The sequence below is a fragment of the Haematobia irritans genome, chromosome 4 (assembly GCF_050003625.1).
Source record: "Haematobia irritans isolate KBUSLIRL chromosome 4, ASM5000362v1, whole genome shotgun sequence".
Lineage (NCBI taxonomy): Eukaryota > Metazoa > Arthropoda > Insecta > Diptera > Muscidae > Haematobia > Haematobia irritans.
The window spans coordinates 173113138-173130105 of record NC_134400.1 but is presented as its reverse complement, the minus strand read 5'-3'; the positions used below and the strand labels follow the sequence as shown (position 1 = coordinate 173130105).

The 16968-nt window shown below is 31.2% G+C and overlaps 1 protein-coding gene and 2 long non-coding RNA genes across 3 annotated transcripts in view; 2 read left to right on the top strand and 1 right to left on the bottom strand.

The window, feature by feature from the left end:
- Nucleotides 1–16968, bottom strand: part of LOC142234868 (motile sperm domain-containing protein 2-like) — a 68015-nt gene that overhangs the window by 36120 nt on the left and 14927 nt on the right. Inside the window, exons 2-3 of the mRNA XM_075306076.1 lie at nt 9117–9605; nt 8809–9035 (exon numbers count right to left, since the gene is read on the bottom strand). Coding sequence (XP_075162191.1) covers nt 8809–9035; nt 9117–9605 — 716 coding nt within the window. The remainder of the gene's footprint in view (nt 1–8808; nt 9036–9116; nt 9606–16968) is intronic.
- LOC142234871 (uncharacterized) lies at nt 451–1239 on the top strand. The gene is made up of 3 exons (XR_012721729.1): nt 451–636; nt 701–806; nt 872–1239. It is a non-coding gene; the product is annotated as an uncharacterized LOC142234871 (long non-coding RNA).
- Nucleotides 2132–2920, top strand: LOC142234872 (uncharacterized). Its single transcript, XR_012721730.1, has 3 exons — nt 2132–2317; nt 2382–2487; nt 2553–2920. It is a non-coding gene; the product is annotated as an uncharacterized LOC142234872 (long non-coding RNA).

Sequence of the window (16968 nt, the reverse complement as noted above, 5' to 3'; positions counted from 1 at the left end):
AGTTATTTTGATGCCCAATTTTTTATTCAATTTTATAAAATAAAACATTAATTGAACCTATAAGTTCAGTCTATAAATTTTTAGCTAGGGGGGCTATAGCCCCCCCTAGGAAAATTGTCTAGCTACGCTAATGAAACTAAGTAAATTTTACTTAAGTTTCATTTATCTTTTATATAATTAAACATTTTAACTCCAATTTTTCCTTCAATATATGCATTTTTCTTCCACAAAAATTCATGATTTTTTATAAGTTTTCTTTAATTTGACAAAAAGTATCAACATATTTGTATCATCCCAATAAACACAGGATGAGCGTTTTTCAAATGCAACAACTTTTCAGTTTGAGGGTAAATATAATTTTCAACATAAATTCAACTTGACTTGAAATAGCTCATCTTCAAAACATCTTCAAATTGTTTGCGAATTACTTCCAATTTGCTAAAATGTTGACGAAATCTTTGAAAAGGTGTTGAAGATAATATGAGAAAACTTTGACAAAACACTACCCTAAAATGCAACGAAAAAACCATGTGGTTTTCAATACTTATTTGTGCAACGAAGTTCTTGGTCAATTGCAAGAAATAAAAAAAAAAATGGAAAATTTTAGACAAATAACCAAATAGTTTATAAAAATAGGTAAGTGAAAATAAAAAATGAAATAAAACTTTAAGGTAGTCACGAAATGTATATCTCTTTGCAGAAAACTGAAATTATGGATTCTACGTTCTTGAAAACATTAAAAAGCTGGCCGATGAAAAAATTGTGGACAATTAACTGGAACTGCTTCAAATAGTTTATAATAATTGGTACGTCAATATGAAAAATTAAATCAACACTTTAGAGAAGTCACTAAATTTAAATCTCTTTGCAGAAAACTAAAATCTTTGGATGCTACATTCTTGCAAACATTAAGAAGCTGACCAATGAAAAATGAGTGGCTTATCGACAAGAAAAAGTTTCCAGACAAGAAAAAGTTTCCAGAAACATTACAAGTGCAACATATTAAAATTGTTAAAAACAACAAATTGTTGAAATCAACAATTTCTGGATGAACATGTGCATCACATCGTCAGTTTTAATTCATATGCTATTATCAGTTTAAAATGGATATTTTGTGAATTCCTTCTGCTGGAAATCAATTCTAACACGCGGTCCAGTACGTTCCTAATTTCAAATTGCCCGCATGTTAATAAATGTTAATGCTGTTTTATGACACCAAAAGAAGGAAATCGAATTATCAATGCAAAAGTGTTTACTAATAATGTTTAAAATATTTAAAGTTTTGTTGTTTGTTTTTTTTTTTTGTTTTGTTCTTATTTGTTGATATGTTTAATAAGATTATTATTTATCAATTGGTAATGTAGTGTATTATGTAGTGTAGTGTATTAATATATATTTTATTTTGATGAAAATTAATAAATTATACAAAATTCGTAGAATTTTGGCTTTGACTTTCAATTTGAAGTGGGGATATCATTCATACAAATTTAGGTTGAAAAGTATTTGCAACGATGTTAATTTTGAATTTGACTCGCATCGAAAATTGTTTGACAAATTATTGAGTAGCGATGCATTTCAATTTGAGGATAACACTTGAGATATTATTGCTAATGTGTTGAATTTCACTGTTGAGGGTAATGTCTGTTTTTTGTTGAGAACGCGATTTTCTCAACAATTTCTCAACTTGAATATTACCCTAATCCTTTGAAAAAATGTTTGAAAAATTGTTGAAATTTAGCATTTTTCAAGCGTTTGTGTTTATTGGGATGTTGCAATTACCATTTTAGCTAAATTTCATAATAATAATAATAAACTAACATTTTCTTTGATGGTGGATTCCCTTTTTTTGGGTGTTTGTGGTTAGGGTAAAACAACAGTCGTTTAAGAGAATGTAAGACCAAGTACATTTTCGGCCACCCACGCACTTATCGATTTCGATATGTTGTTGTCTACAATTGTTCAAATGACACATTACCCAATAAACACAGGATGAGCGTTTTTCAAATGCAACAACTTTTCAGTTTGAGGGTAAATATAATTTTCAACATAAATTCAACTTGACTTGAAATAGCTCATCTTCAAAACATCTTCAAATTGTTTGCGAATTACTTCCAATTTGCTAAAATGTTGACGAAATCTTTGAAAAGGTGTTGAAGATAATATGAGAAAACTTTGACAAAACACTACCCTAAAATGCAACGAAAAAACCATGTGGTTTTCAATACTTATTTGTGCAACGAAGTTCTTGGTCAATTGCAAGAAATAAAAAAAAAAATGGAAAATTTTAGACAAATAACCAAATAGTTTATAAAAATAGGTAAGTGAAAATAAAAAATGAAATAAAACTTTAAGGTAGTCACGAAATGTATATCTCTTTGCAGAAAACTGAAATTATGGATTCTACGTTCTTGAAAACATTAAAAAGCTGGCCGATGAAAAAATTGTGGACAATTAACTGGAACTGCTTCAAATAGTTTATAATAATTGGTACGTCAATATGAAAAATTAAATCAACACTTTAGAGAAGTCACTAAATTTAAATCTCTTTGCAGAAAACTAAAATCTTTGGATGCTACATTCTTGCAAACATTAAGAAGCTGACCAATGAAAAATGAGTGGCTTATCGACAAGAAAAAGTTTCCAGACAAGAAAAAGTTTCCAGAAACATTACAAGTGCAACATATTAAAATTGTTAAAAACAACAAATTGTTGAAATCAACAATTTCTGGATGAACATGTGCATCACATCGTCAGTTTTAATTCATATGCTATTATCAGTTTAAAATGGATATTTTGTGAATTCCTTCTGCTGGAAATCAATTCTAACACGCGGTCCAGTACGTTCCTAATTTCAAATTGCCCGCATGTTAATAAATGTTAATGCTGTTTTATGACACCAAAAGAAGGAAATCGAATTATCAATGCAAAAGTGTTTACTAATAATGTTTAAAATATTTAAAGTTTTGTTGTTTGTTTTTTTTTTTTGTTTTGTTCTTATTTGTTGATATGTTTAATAAGATTATTATTTATCAATTGGTAATGTAGTGTATTATGTAGTGTAGTGTATTAATATATATTTTATTTTGATGAAAATTAATAAATTATACAAAATTCGTAGAATTTTGGCTTTGACTTTCAATTTGAAGTGGGGATATCATTCATACAAATTTAGGTTGAAAAGTATTTGCAACGATGTTAATTTTGAATTTGACTCGCATCGAAAATTGTTTGACAAATTATTGAGTAGCGATGCATTTCAATTTGAGGATAACACTTGAGATATTATTGCTAATGTGTTGAATTTCACTGTTGAGGGTAATGTCTGTTTTTTGTTGAGAACGCGATTTTCTCAACAATTTCTCAACTTGAATATTACCCTAATCCTTTGAAAAAATGTTTGAAAAATTGTTGAAATTTAGCATTTTTCAAGCGTTTGTGTTTATTGGGTATGAACAAAATAAAATCAATTACTTGGTTTTTCCCCTCCGAAGCACACATGGTAGAGTCCTGGCCGCACTTTGATGCGTGTAAAAAAGTAACTAACTATCCCTCACTGACCTCATTGAATGTGGCCATAAAAAATGAATATTTATAGAGGCGGGTTGCGTGTCGTCCTCATTGTCGTCGTCGATATTAAAATGTCCGCAGACGTTAGGTTATTCAGATACATTCGAAACGTAAACATGTGTCTACAATATTGATGACCCCTAGGTAATGTTGTTCGGATAGGGGGGGGGGGGGGGGGGTCGGTGTCCGTACGGACTGTGGTGACGCAAAATAACATGAGTATCAGTGTCTATGGAAAAGGATAGTTCATGCTTTGAAATGGAGATGTGCTATTGATGTATACTATGGTTCAGAAATATAATGTCCAGCTAACTAGATTAGCACACTACAACTACTCAATGATTGTCTGAGAATTAATGATAGATGTTGTGTGAATGAAATAAGCGAAGACCCCTATGAACTTTAATGTCCATATTCATAATAATTTACTGAATGTTTATCGAAGGAATTTGTACGGTAATAGTAGGTTTAAAGTTTATGATAACTTTTTTGGATGTGTACACTGAAAGAAAAGTACATCATCAAATTAATGAAACTATCAAAAAATCATCAAAAAATCTTCATCAAATTGATATAGAAATTACATTTCAATATTTCTAGCAGAAAGTACCCAAGAAGTAGACAACCACTTACATTTTTTTCAAAAAGACAAATTAGAATATGAAACCTTTTATTGTTGTTATTGGAGATATCTATTTAGAAAATAGTGACTACAATTATTATGTTTATCTAGACCAAAAGTACTTTTATAATATTAAATCAGCTAACACAAAACACTTTTCGAAAATACTAATCATTTTAAGCGAATATATTCCAATTATATTCCAATAGGGCAAAAAAAAAGATTTCTCATCTATAAGTATGTTTATGTTAATATTATATTGAAACGCTGAAAACGTCTTATATTTATGTAAATTTTTGATTAATATCATATGTATACTTTTTCCATTCACAATTCAAAGTTAATATTGAAATTTATAATCCATTAATAATTGAATAAAAATAATATTTCTTAATTGACTTAAAATATATGTAATTATATTGAATATTGTAAAATTTAGAACTAGTTTCTAAGGCGCCTCTATACCGCCAAAAATTGTACACACCTAATTGTGGTCCTAAAAAACCGACAGAATCTAGACCCCCAATCGGAGGGCGGGTTTATAATGGGGATAAATCGAAATCGGTACCGTACTTACCGATACACAATTCGGAACACCGATTTATGGTCCTAAAAACCCTCTCGATTTCTAATCTCAGGAAATTGGATAAAAACTACGGTTTCTAGAGGCCCAACATGGAGCGATAGGCACCATTTTCGACACAACTATTTTTGGTCCCAAAATACCTCTAGACTTCAAAATTCAGGCAAATCGAATTGAAAATACGGTTTCTGGAATCCCAAGAAGTAAAATCGGGAGATCGGGCTATACCAAAACATGGACCGATAGTCACCATTTTCAGCACACCTATTTTTGGTCCTAAAATACCTCTAGATTTCAAAATTCAGGCAAATCGAATTGAAAATACGGTTTCTGGAATCCCAAGAAGTAAAATCGGGAGATCGGTCTATATTGGGGCTATACTAAAACATGGACCGATACACCCCATTTTCGACAGACCTATTTGTGGTTCTAAAATACCTCTAGATTTCTAATTTCAAGTAAATCGGATAGAAAATACAAGAAAAGAAAAGAAATAGAAAATACATTTTTGGTCCCAAAATACCTCTAGATTTAAAATTTCAGACAAATCGAATAGAAAATATGGTTTCTGGAAGCCCAAGAACTAAAATCGGGAGATCGGTCTATATGGGCGCTATACTAAAATATGGACCGATAGGCACCACTTTGAACACATCTATTTGTGGTCTTAAATACCTCTAGGTTTCCAATTTCAGGCAAATCGAATGGATAATACGGTTTATAGAAGCCCAAGAATCCAAATCGTAGGACCGATTTATATGGGGGATATATTTTTGCATTTATGATTTATGGGTCAATACACATATATATGGGAGCTTTTTCAAAATGTGAGCCAATTTGGATTAAATTCAACACACTTAAATAGAATATTAAATGTGCACTGTTCCAAAAAATTTGTCTTTACACTTTAGTTTTTGTATTGATTCCGAGCAGAATCGGAGAATTGTAGTAAGGACAAATTTGAGACATAGTTCTCGTTTTTCCGTTTTTTCTTCATATGCCATCAGAGTCCTTTAAAATCATGTTAACGACAATTTAAATTTCCAAATTTGGACTCGATTAAAAGCAGAAATTATGCTTTGTTTCAAATAAAAAGTTTTTAAAATAGAGTGCTGAAAAAATCTCCTATTTTTAAAAAATGTTTTGCTTTGTTGTCAAGATGCAAAACGACAACAAATTTAAAGGCGATCTCATTAATTTTTAAGAATTTTTCAGAAAGTCAAGATGACCTTAGTCAAACAAAATAGTCTTTCATTTTTGGATACACAATTTTAAGTATAATCACTTAAATATAAGGACACAACGACTTTTGGACAAGAAAAAAAATATCAGAGAAATGCGTCTTCTTTGCAAATAAAAAAATTCGGAGTCGTATAAGGACACGGAATCTTTTGCCTCACGACAATATTTATTTCAGTATACTACTTATAAATTATCAAGTCAATTGAACTTAAATCTCGTTGAATCTTGGGGATAAAATGTGAGTATTTAAGCCATTGTGCCAATTTTTCGGAATAAAACTTTTGCCTCCGTGGACATAAATCGGGGGAAAGATATGTATATAGGAGATATATCTAAATCTGAACCAATTTTTACCAAATTTGGCTACATGGTAAGACTATTAATTCAATTATCTCTGCAAGATATTAAGTAAATCGGACTGGTCAAACCTCCATTGGTCATATGAGTATAAATCGGGCGAAAGATATATATGTGGGGAGACGAGGCATGGTTCGATTGTATACTAAAAAAAAGTGGACCCTATATTTGACTAAAGCCGATTTAATTCTATTTTAGTTCATGGCATTGTTACGTTTTAAGAACGTTTCCATGACTTTTTTGCGTACCTTAGTTAAATTAACTAAAACAGATGAAAAAACAAGTATATACGGACTTAAGTTCGGCCGGGTCGAATAAAAAAACAAGTATGTAAAGTAGAAAGTCGGACGGGGCCGACTAATCATACCCTAAACCACCCTTACTGGATTAGTATTCATAAGCATTTGTGAGGTAACATTGATATAAGTCTGGGAGATAAACCGCAGTTGCATATTTAAGAAAATTAAGGGGTACATCCCAGCAAAAAAAGCGTCGCCAAAAAAGTAATGTTCTTTTTGGATCCGGAAGTGGTGCCAAATTGACGCAGAAGCGGTGAATTTAACATGGGCTTGTCATAGGACGGAAGTCCTCCATTTCAACAGCCGTTGCATTGAATTTACATCATTTCTTTAGGTGTGATACGAATTCAATGGTTTGGATGTAAATTAAAAAATTTTGTGATATTTTGTCAAATAAATAATTTTTAAATTTTTTTTTTTTAAATTTTTAATGTATTCTAAAGCTAGTCAGAAACGTTTGACCTCAAATATTTTCAAAAATGCACAATTTTTTCAGTTTGGATTTAGCATTTTTTTCGACAAAATTTAAATGGTTTGTACCATTTTATGAATTCTTACTCTGTTTTTAACCTATTTGAAAGGAAAAGTTTAAATTATCCATTAAAAGTACGAAAAAAACCATGTGTCTTGTCACAATCTGAGCAGAAATGTCTAATATTATGAGCTATAGTTTATTTTGTACCAAAAGAGTTATAATGCCACTAATATTGAGTCCATTATTAAAATAAGAGGAAATCGGTCAATTAGTTGTGGGTAATAAATCCAAATTTCTGCAAATAGGGCAATAGATTTATGTAAGAGCTACATGTAAGTCTAAATACGATCAGCTAGTACATCAAAATTTGAAATTTAAATAACATAGGTTAATAAATAAGAGTATTATGGCCAAATATAACAAAATCGAGCAATGCATATATATGGAACCTATATCTAAATCAGAACCAATTTACATATATATGGGAGTTATATCTAAATTCCAACCGATTTCGATGAAATTTTGCACATACAGTTAGTGCTATAGAATATTATATTTAGCCAACCTTGGTTACGATCGGTTGATAAATAAGGGTTTTACGGCCAAATTTGACAAAATCGGGCGATACATATATATGGAAGCTATATCTAAATCTGAAGCGATTTCGATGAAATTGCGCACATACAGTTAGAGGTTTGGAAGATTACATTTAGCCAACTTTGAGTCCTATCGGTTGATAAATAAGGGTTTTACGGCCAAATTTGGCAAAATTGGGCGATACATATATATGGGAGCTATATCTAAATCTGAACCGATTTTGATTATTTTTAGCACATATTGTCAGTACTATAAAAGATTAGAGTAAGCCAAGTTTGAGTAAGATCGCTTAATAAATAAGGGTTTTACGGTCAAATTTGGCAAAATCGGGCGATACATATATATGGGAGCTATATCTAAATCTGAACCGATTTTGATTATTTTTAGCACATATTGTCAGTACTATAAAAGATTAGAGTAAGCCAAGTTTGAGTAAGATCGCTTAATAAATAAGGGTTTTATGGCCAAATTTGGGAAAATCGGGCGATACATATATATGGGAGCTATATCTAAATATAAACCGATTTCGATGAAATTTTGCAGACTTAAAGGGTGATGAAAAAGTTAACTATGCGCAAAATTTGATGACGATCGGTTTGTAAAAAAGCGCAACGTGACTCCAGACGGACGGACGGACACCAAGCGCTAGATCGACTCAGGAGGTGATTCTTAGTCGATCTGTATATATTTTATGGGGTCTAAAATCAATATTTCTGGTAGGCACATTTTTTGGCCGATCAAACTTATTATCCCATGACAACTATGTGGTTTAGGGTATAACTATACACAAATGAAGCATAAAGATTAACTAAATTCGAGTTTCCCACAAAATAGTTCAGAATTCCGTAAAATGTGTAAATATTAGCAATATTGTACCTATCTTGAACTTCGTATGGCACTAAAGATATTTTTGCAATTTTGAACTCCAATTTTTTCCTGATGACTTCACTGTTTTTTCAGTGTAAAATTCTCATGGTCATGTTAAATGGTCACCATACAAAAATAACATTTTGCTCTTAAAACATGTTTGAGGTGATCATATTCCTCCTATGCGTGTAGTACTTACCTTTCTATCATGGATATTGTTATTATTAGGATCATCGGGTAGGGCTGAACCATTCAGTAGTGGCGTCTTTACTTCTGGACAAAATGAGAATTCATAATTGTCCGTACCGCCCCAACTCGCCAAACAATTATCCGTGTCAATGTAGGTAGTGATAGTTTTCTTTGTGATGACCTTTAGAATTTCCACAGCTTTTTCTGGCAAGAGAGCTTTGACAATTTTAAAAGCAGCTATAATAAAATGAAATAAAATGGGATTACATTACCAATACGCTGCAATCGAAAATCATAAGACGATTCTAAAAGTCATACCATTCAATATCCAAGCCATTTCAAAGACCAGAATATAATTCAAGGCATTGGGATAATATTGCTTAAATGCTTCAATTATCATTTTTATGAACTCCAAATCCATGTTGGACAAACCACAACCATCCATATCAAAAAATATTGTGATTTTATCCATATTTGTTTCACGATGTATACGCTCGACCCAATAGATAAGGACCCTAAGGATTTCATTCATATCCTTGGAGCCTTTAATGTGTTTCTTTGTTTTGAATATGAGCAGCGGCTTGCCATCCACATCCTTGTTGTGAGGGAAAATAACGCCATCGTTAAGATAATCTTTGCGAATATTGAATTCATTCAAATCATTTGCTCCAAATGATTGACGCCATATGCAGGTACTCCAAAGTTTGTCAAAGGATACTTTCATATCCAAATCGTACATTTCCAGAAAACGTGTACACCAAAGATCATCATTGCGTACACGATCAATATCCACCGGATGAAAAGCAACTGAAAACAGCCAGAAAGAATTATTAGTTACAATTAATATGGCGATCTAGAATATGGAGCATATATACGAAAAATATAGGAAAACAAATTCTTCAATTAAAATTTTATTTGAATTTATAAAAAAAGTGTTTGATTAATCTGTTTTTTAATTATCAAAAACATCTACAAATCCACGATAGGATGGGGGGTATATTAACTTTGTCATTCCGTTTGTAACACGTCGAAATATTGCTCTAAGACCCCATAAAGTATATATATTCTGGGTCGTGGTGAAATTCTGAGTCGATCTAAGCATGTCCGTCTGTTGAAATCACGCTAACTTCCGAACGAAACAAGCTATCGACTTGAAACTTGGCGCAAGTAGTTGTAACTGATGTAGGTCGGATGGCATAGCAAATGGACCATATCGGACCACTTTTACGTATAGCCCCCATATAAACCGATCCCCAGATTTGAACTCCGGAGCCTCTTGGAAGAGCAAAATTCATACGATCCGATTGAAATTTGGTACGTGGTGTTAGTATATGGTCTCTAACAACCATTCAAAAATTGGTCCATATCAGTCCATAACTATATATAGACCCCATATAAACCGATCCCCAGATTTGACCTCCGGAGCCTCTTGGAAGAGCAAAATTCATCCAATCCGGTTGAAATTTGGTACGAAGTGTAAGTATATGGTATCTAACAACCATGCAAAAATTGTTTCCTAATTATATATAGTCCCCATATAAACCGATCCCCAGATTTGAACTCCGGAGCCTCTTGGAAGAGCAACTTCCTCCGATCCGGTTGAAATTTGGTACGTCGTGTAAGTATATGGTCTCTAATAACCATGCCAAAATTGGTCTATATCAGTCTATAGTTATATATAGCCGATCCCCAATCACACAAAACTTGGTCCATATCAGTTCATAATCATGGTTGCCATTCGAGCCAAAAATAATCTACCAAAATTTTATGGTTCTGTTCTTTTCCTCTGTTGGTTAAGCTACTCTTGTAGTTTAGTCAACGCAATGGTTTTTAAGCTGAGATCAAAAGTACAAACCAAGAATAACAAAACAAAACAAAATTTCATTTCTATAGAACATTTTGTCAAAATTTTATTTCTATAGAAAATTTTGTCAAAGTTTTATTTCTATAGAAAATTTTGTCAACATTTTATTTCTATAGAAAATTTTGTCAAAATTTTATTTCTATAGAAAATTTTGTCAAAATTTTATGTCTATAGAAAATGTTAACAAAATTTTATTTCTATTGAAAATTTTGTCAAATTTTTATTTCTATAGAAAATTTTGTCAAAATCTTATTTCTATAGAAAATTTTGTCAAAATTTTATTTCTATAGAAAATTTTGTGAAAATTTTATTTCTATAGAAAATTTTGTCAAAATTTCATTTCTATAGAAAATTTTGTCACAATTTCATTTCTATAGAAAATTTTGTCAAAATTTTATTTCTATAGAAAATGTTAACATAATTTTATTTCTATAGAAAATTTTGTCAAAATTTTATTTCTATAGAAAATTTTGTCAAAATTTTTTTCTATAGAAAATTTTGTCAAAATTTTATTTCTATAGAAAATTTTGACAAAATTTTATTTCTATAGAAAATTTTGTCAAAATTTTATTTCTATTGAAAATTTTGTCAACATTTTATTTCTATTGAAAATTTTGTCAACATTTTATTTCTATAGAAAATTATGTCAAAATTTTATTTCTATAGAAAATTTTGTCAAAATTTTATTTCTATAGAAAATGTTAACAAAATTTTATTTCTATAGAAAATTTTGTCAAAACTTTATTTCTATTTAAAATTTTGTCAAAACTTTATTTCTATAGAAAATTTTGTCAAAATTTTATTTCTATTAAAAATTTTGACAAAATTTTATTTCTATAAAAAATTTTGTCAAAATTTTATTTCTATTAAAAATTTTGACAAAATTTTATTTCTATTGAAAATTTTGTCAAAATTTTATTTCTATTGAAAATTTTGTCAAAATTTTATTTCTATTGAAAATTTTGTCAAAATTTTATTTCTATAGAAAATTTTGTCAAAATTTTATTTCTATAGAAAATGTTATCAAAATTTTATTTCTATAGAAAATTTTGTCAAAATTTTATTTCTATAGAAAATTTTGTCAAAATTTTATTTTTATTGAAAATTTTGTCAAAATTTATTTCTATTGAAAATTTTGTCAAAATTTTATTTCTATAGAAAATTTTGTCAAAATTTTATTTCTATAGAAAATTTTATTTCTATAGAAAATTTTGTCAAAATTTTATTTCTATAGAAAATTTTGTCAAAATTTTATTTCTATAGAAAATTTTGTCAACAGTTTATTTCTATAGAAAGTTTTATCAAACTGAATAATATACGTATATAATATGCCTTTTTTACTTGCCATCGGAAAGTGTTACCGCAACTCAAGTAATTCGATTGTGGACGACAGTCTTTAGTAGAAGTTTCTACGCAATCCATGGTGGAGGGTACATAAGCTTCGGCCTGGCCGAACTTACGGCCGTATATACTTGTGTTTAATTCACTTTGCTGATTGATATCCCAGCAAAAAAATTTTTGTCAGCCGCCACCGCTGACCAAAAGTACTCGGCGCAAAACTCTGCCACAAGGCCTTCCTGTAGAAAGATACTATGATGACAACACTGCACTATGTCAAAAAAAAATGTTTTTGCTCTTTTTTTGGTTCTTAAGACAAATTAAAATTACGCCTAATAAATGACAAATCCAAGAAATTGTAGGTTTTTGAAACATTGAAAAAATACAAGTCCCACAATTCACAAATACTTATATATTCTTCTGTTTTAGCCATATGGAGTGGCCCATATACAATTATGTGTATAATTTAATGTGTTGACAAAATAATGTTTATGAGGCATGGCGATTTTTTTATAGGCCCTGTTCTATGATGGATGGTATTAGCAAATTCTCTGTTTTCGAATAGATAACTTTTACCTTCAAATGTAAATTAATATTCTACATACACTGAAACATATATGTATAGTCAGGCTTGCGAGAGTGGTATCTGGCATTTTCTTTTCAGTAACTTAATAATAAATCAATTCCCTTAATCTTCCTGTCCAATAAGCTCGAATAAATATTGTAATAATTTCTAGTATAGTAATTATTATTTTTTATATGAGTTTGTTGGAAGACGAAGGTAATTGGTATTATTAAGTAATTCAACACCAAAATGAGTTGAGTTTATTCGGTCATTATCAGTTATTACTTTAAATAAATGTTTGAAATTATTGATAAATGTATGGACGATTAACTTAAATCGATTTCGAAATATCACATACAGGGTTAATTGGCGTCAGGCCGTCGTCTGACCGTGCTATCAAGTTTAAACAGGAAAATTGGAAGTTGTTTCAAAGAGATTTCTTTTACGATCGTCCTGGGATCCCCTCATCTATTTTTCCACTTCCAATGAAGTTGTTTTGGACAAATCTTAGAAATTCAATGCAAGCCGTGGAATATTCAAAAAATAGTAAAATTAAACCGAAGGGAGATTTTTTAAGAGCTGTAGGAAAAATTTTCAACAAAAAAATTATAATAATAACAATAAAACACATAGAAAGGCATGAAACCTTATTTTAATCGAGAGTGCAGTCCATATAATTTAATGTTTGAAGAATATTCCATGCAAATGTTGCCTACGACTGCGTCTTAAATGGTCCATCCGCTTAGTTCAATTTTGCTTCAAATATAGTCTAATGGCGTTAAATCGCACGATCTAGTGGCCAATTGACCGAACGTGAAATAAAATGTTCACCGAACTCGCCTTTCAATAACTCCATTGTTACGCGTGCTATGTGGCATGCAACACCGTTGGATACCATACAAGATAAATGATAAATATGCATTGATTTCTAGTAAAATTAATATATATTAAAAGTGAACCAACCCGGGAAGAAAATGTTGTTCAATACACGCAAAGAAAAAAAAGTTTGGAAAACGTGTAGCCATTCTTCGAAAACTTCAAACCTTTATCACAAAAACAAAATCATAGTCCATTTCGTTTATATCGAGCACTGTTCAATTCTGACTAGGGTTTTCTTTTTCCCGGACTTTTTTCATTCCCGGGAAAGCGGGATTTTTTTTCGAATTTCCCGGGATCCCGGTCAAAGGGAAACCAACTTTGATGTGACATACATTTAGACAGTTGAATTAATTAGAAATCGCCTAAAGCTACGGTTATAAGGCGCTGTCCGGACAAGTGCAAATATATATAATGTTGATCTGTTACATGAGCCATAAATCATGTAATACCTCATTCACATTACACTTCCAAAATCCACTTTAACTAGATATCAACTGTCATTTGCCTTATAAATAAGAGATTTAAAATCCACTTTTAATAGATTTTGTGCCTAATGTGAATGAGGTATAAGTTTGAAGTTAAAGAAACTATCTTAATAAAGGTTGGAATTTTCATATATCATAAAAACATCCTTGTAATAATTATGAAATTATGCAATTGCAAACGTGTGTCACATAAGTTAAAATGTCCTTTTGTTTATAAAGATTTACTCAGTCTATCAGAATGTCGGTTTACAGAAATATGACAACCATAAATTGGGAAGCGCAATCTTCTTTTTAACAATTAGGAGCCCGTTAGAATCTGGGCTAGAACCCACGACTATGTGTATGTCCCGCAAGGCAGCTACTACTGTTTGGTACCGTAGTCACACTCAAAAAAAAGTGAACTCACTATTTCACTAAAGCCAAATTAAGTATATTTTAGTTCATGAAATTATTATATTTGGAGAAAGTTTAATTTACTCTAATAATTTTTTGCGTACGTTAGTTAAATGAACTAAAAGACGGGAAAAAATTATACTCAAATGAAGTAAAAAGTTTTACTAAATTCGTACTTCTCACAAAATAGTTCATTATTTCTTAAAATTTGTAAATTTTACTACAACAGCGTCCATCATGAACTTCGTATGTCACTAAAGACATTCTTGCAATTTTGAACTCCAATTTTTTCCTTCAAACTACAAAATTTTCTTTAAAAAGTGAAAAAAATTATTTATGTTTAATAAATTTTCTTGAATTTGCCGAAAAATATTTACTTATTTTTGTGATATCGGCGTGATGCCAGCGCTTGTAATACTGTTTAGTTAAAAATTTCTAAAACTATTCAAAATTTTCTAAAATTAATCAAAAGTTTTCTTCCTGGTGGGTTCACTGTTTTTTCAGTGCATTCACATTACACTTCCAAAATTCACTTTAAATAGATTTCAACTGTCATGTGCATTTTTATATAAAATATTATATATAAAATATTGTAAAGAAAATTTCTCGGGAATTCCCGCACTTCATTCCCGGGAAAGCGGGAGCGAAAAAATAGCAAATTCCTGGGATCCCGTTCCCCTTCCCGGGAAAAACTCTAATTCTGGCTTTATGTCTTTAATAATACATATTTAGATGTTTAATAGTTACAAGTATAAACGGCCGTAAGTTCGGCCAAGCCGAATCTTATGTAGCCTCCACCATGGATTGCGTAGAAACTTCTACGAAAGACTGTCATCCACAATCCAATTACTTGGGTTGTCGTATATTAAAACTTCTTAACATCGTTTTCTAAATTGTGAGTTAGTCCATACGTGGTAGAGAGCCAGAATTGAATTATGGGGGTCGCTTATATGGGGGCTATATACAATTATGAACTTGATATGGATCAATTTTTGTGTGATTGGGGATCGATTTATCTGAGGGCTATATATAACTATAGACCGATATGGACCTAGTTAGGCATGGTTGTTAACGGCCATATACTAGCACAATGTACCAAATTTCAACTGTCTCGGATGAAATTTGCTCCTCCAAGAGGTTCCAAAACCAAATCTCGGGATCGGTTTATATGGGGGCTATATATGATTATGGACTGATATGGACCAATTTTGGAATGGCTGTTGAATATCATATACTACCACCATGTACAAAATTTCAACCAGATCGGATGAATTGTGCTTCTCCAAAAGGCACCGGAGGTCAAATCTGGGGATCGGTTTATATGGGGGCTATATATAATTATGGACCGATTTCGACCAATTTTTGCATGGGTGTTTGAGGTCAATTTTGGTCTTACAAAAGGCTTCGGAGGTCAATTCTGGTGATGGGTTTATATGGGGGCTATATATAATTAAGGACCGATGTGGACCATTTTTTGCATGGTCATTAGAGACCATATACTAACACCATGTACCAAATTTCAGCCGGATCGGATGAAATTTGCTTCTCTTACAGGCTCCGCAAGACAAATCGGGGGATCGGTTTATATGGGGGCTATACGTACAAGTGCACCGATATGGCCCATTTGCAATACCATCCGACCTACATCAATAACAACTACTTGTGCCAAGTTTCAAGTCGATAGCTTGTTTCGTTCGGAAGTTAGCGTGATTTCAACAGACGGACGGATGGACGGACGAACATGCTGAGATCGACTCAGAATTTCACCACGACCCAGAATATATATACTTTATGGGGTCTTAGAGCAATATTTCGATGTGTTACAAATGGAATGACAAAGTTAATATGCCCCCATCCTATGGGGGAGGGTTTACAAATTTTAAAATCGAATAATTTCTTCTACATTGTTTGTATTACAGAAAAAGGTGCTAAGAAATAAAAAACCTCGTGGAAGTGAGAAGGATGTGAGAGAAGACACAATTAGCCAGAATTTTTTTTTGTTGTTAGTCTGCATGAAATTGTTTTTACATCATGTAAAATACTCAACGTTTGTTTCTTCCAAATAAATCCTTACAGCGAAAAGCAAATGGGAAACCATATTTGTTTGTATGAAGCCGTTTTTATTCTTGCATTTGTATTAATGCAAAAGATCGAATAGTAAACGGTGTCTTAATCACTGCCATCGACATTTTGTGGGTAAGATACGAAAAAAGTCAGGGTATAAGAATACACAGAAAAAAGTCCGTTGTTATAAATAAATGCTAAAAATTAACTAAAAAAGGAATTTGAAAGAATTTCGTAAATGGTAGTTAAAAATTCAAAAAATCTCTGAAAATACTCATTATGGAAATCTCACAAAATAAAACGCAATTTAGTTCAATTTTCCCACATGGTAGTTCATTCTTCTCATAAAATAGTTAACTTTTTTTTCTGTGTAGCAGTCTTTACGATAGGTTAATTAAAGCACAATGAAGTCATTCTTTTAAATCGAAGCACAGTATTCATAGTATTCAATCATTACTAACTAATCATAGATAATTTATGCAAATTTAAAATATAAACAAGTTACTTTTCTTTCCCTGAAATTGAACTTTAAAGTGCTGGTGAAATAACACATGTAAAGCTAAAGTCTGTAAGTATTTACAA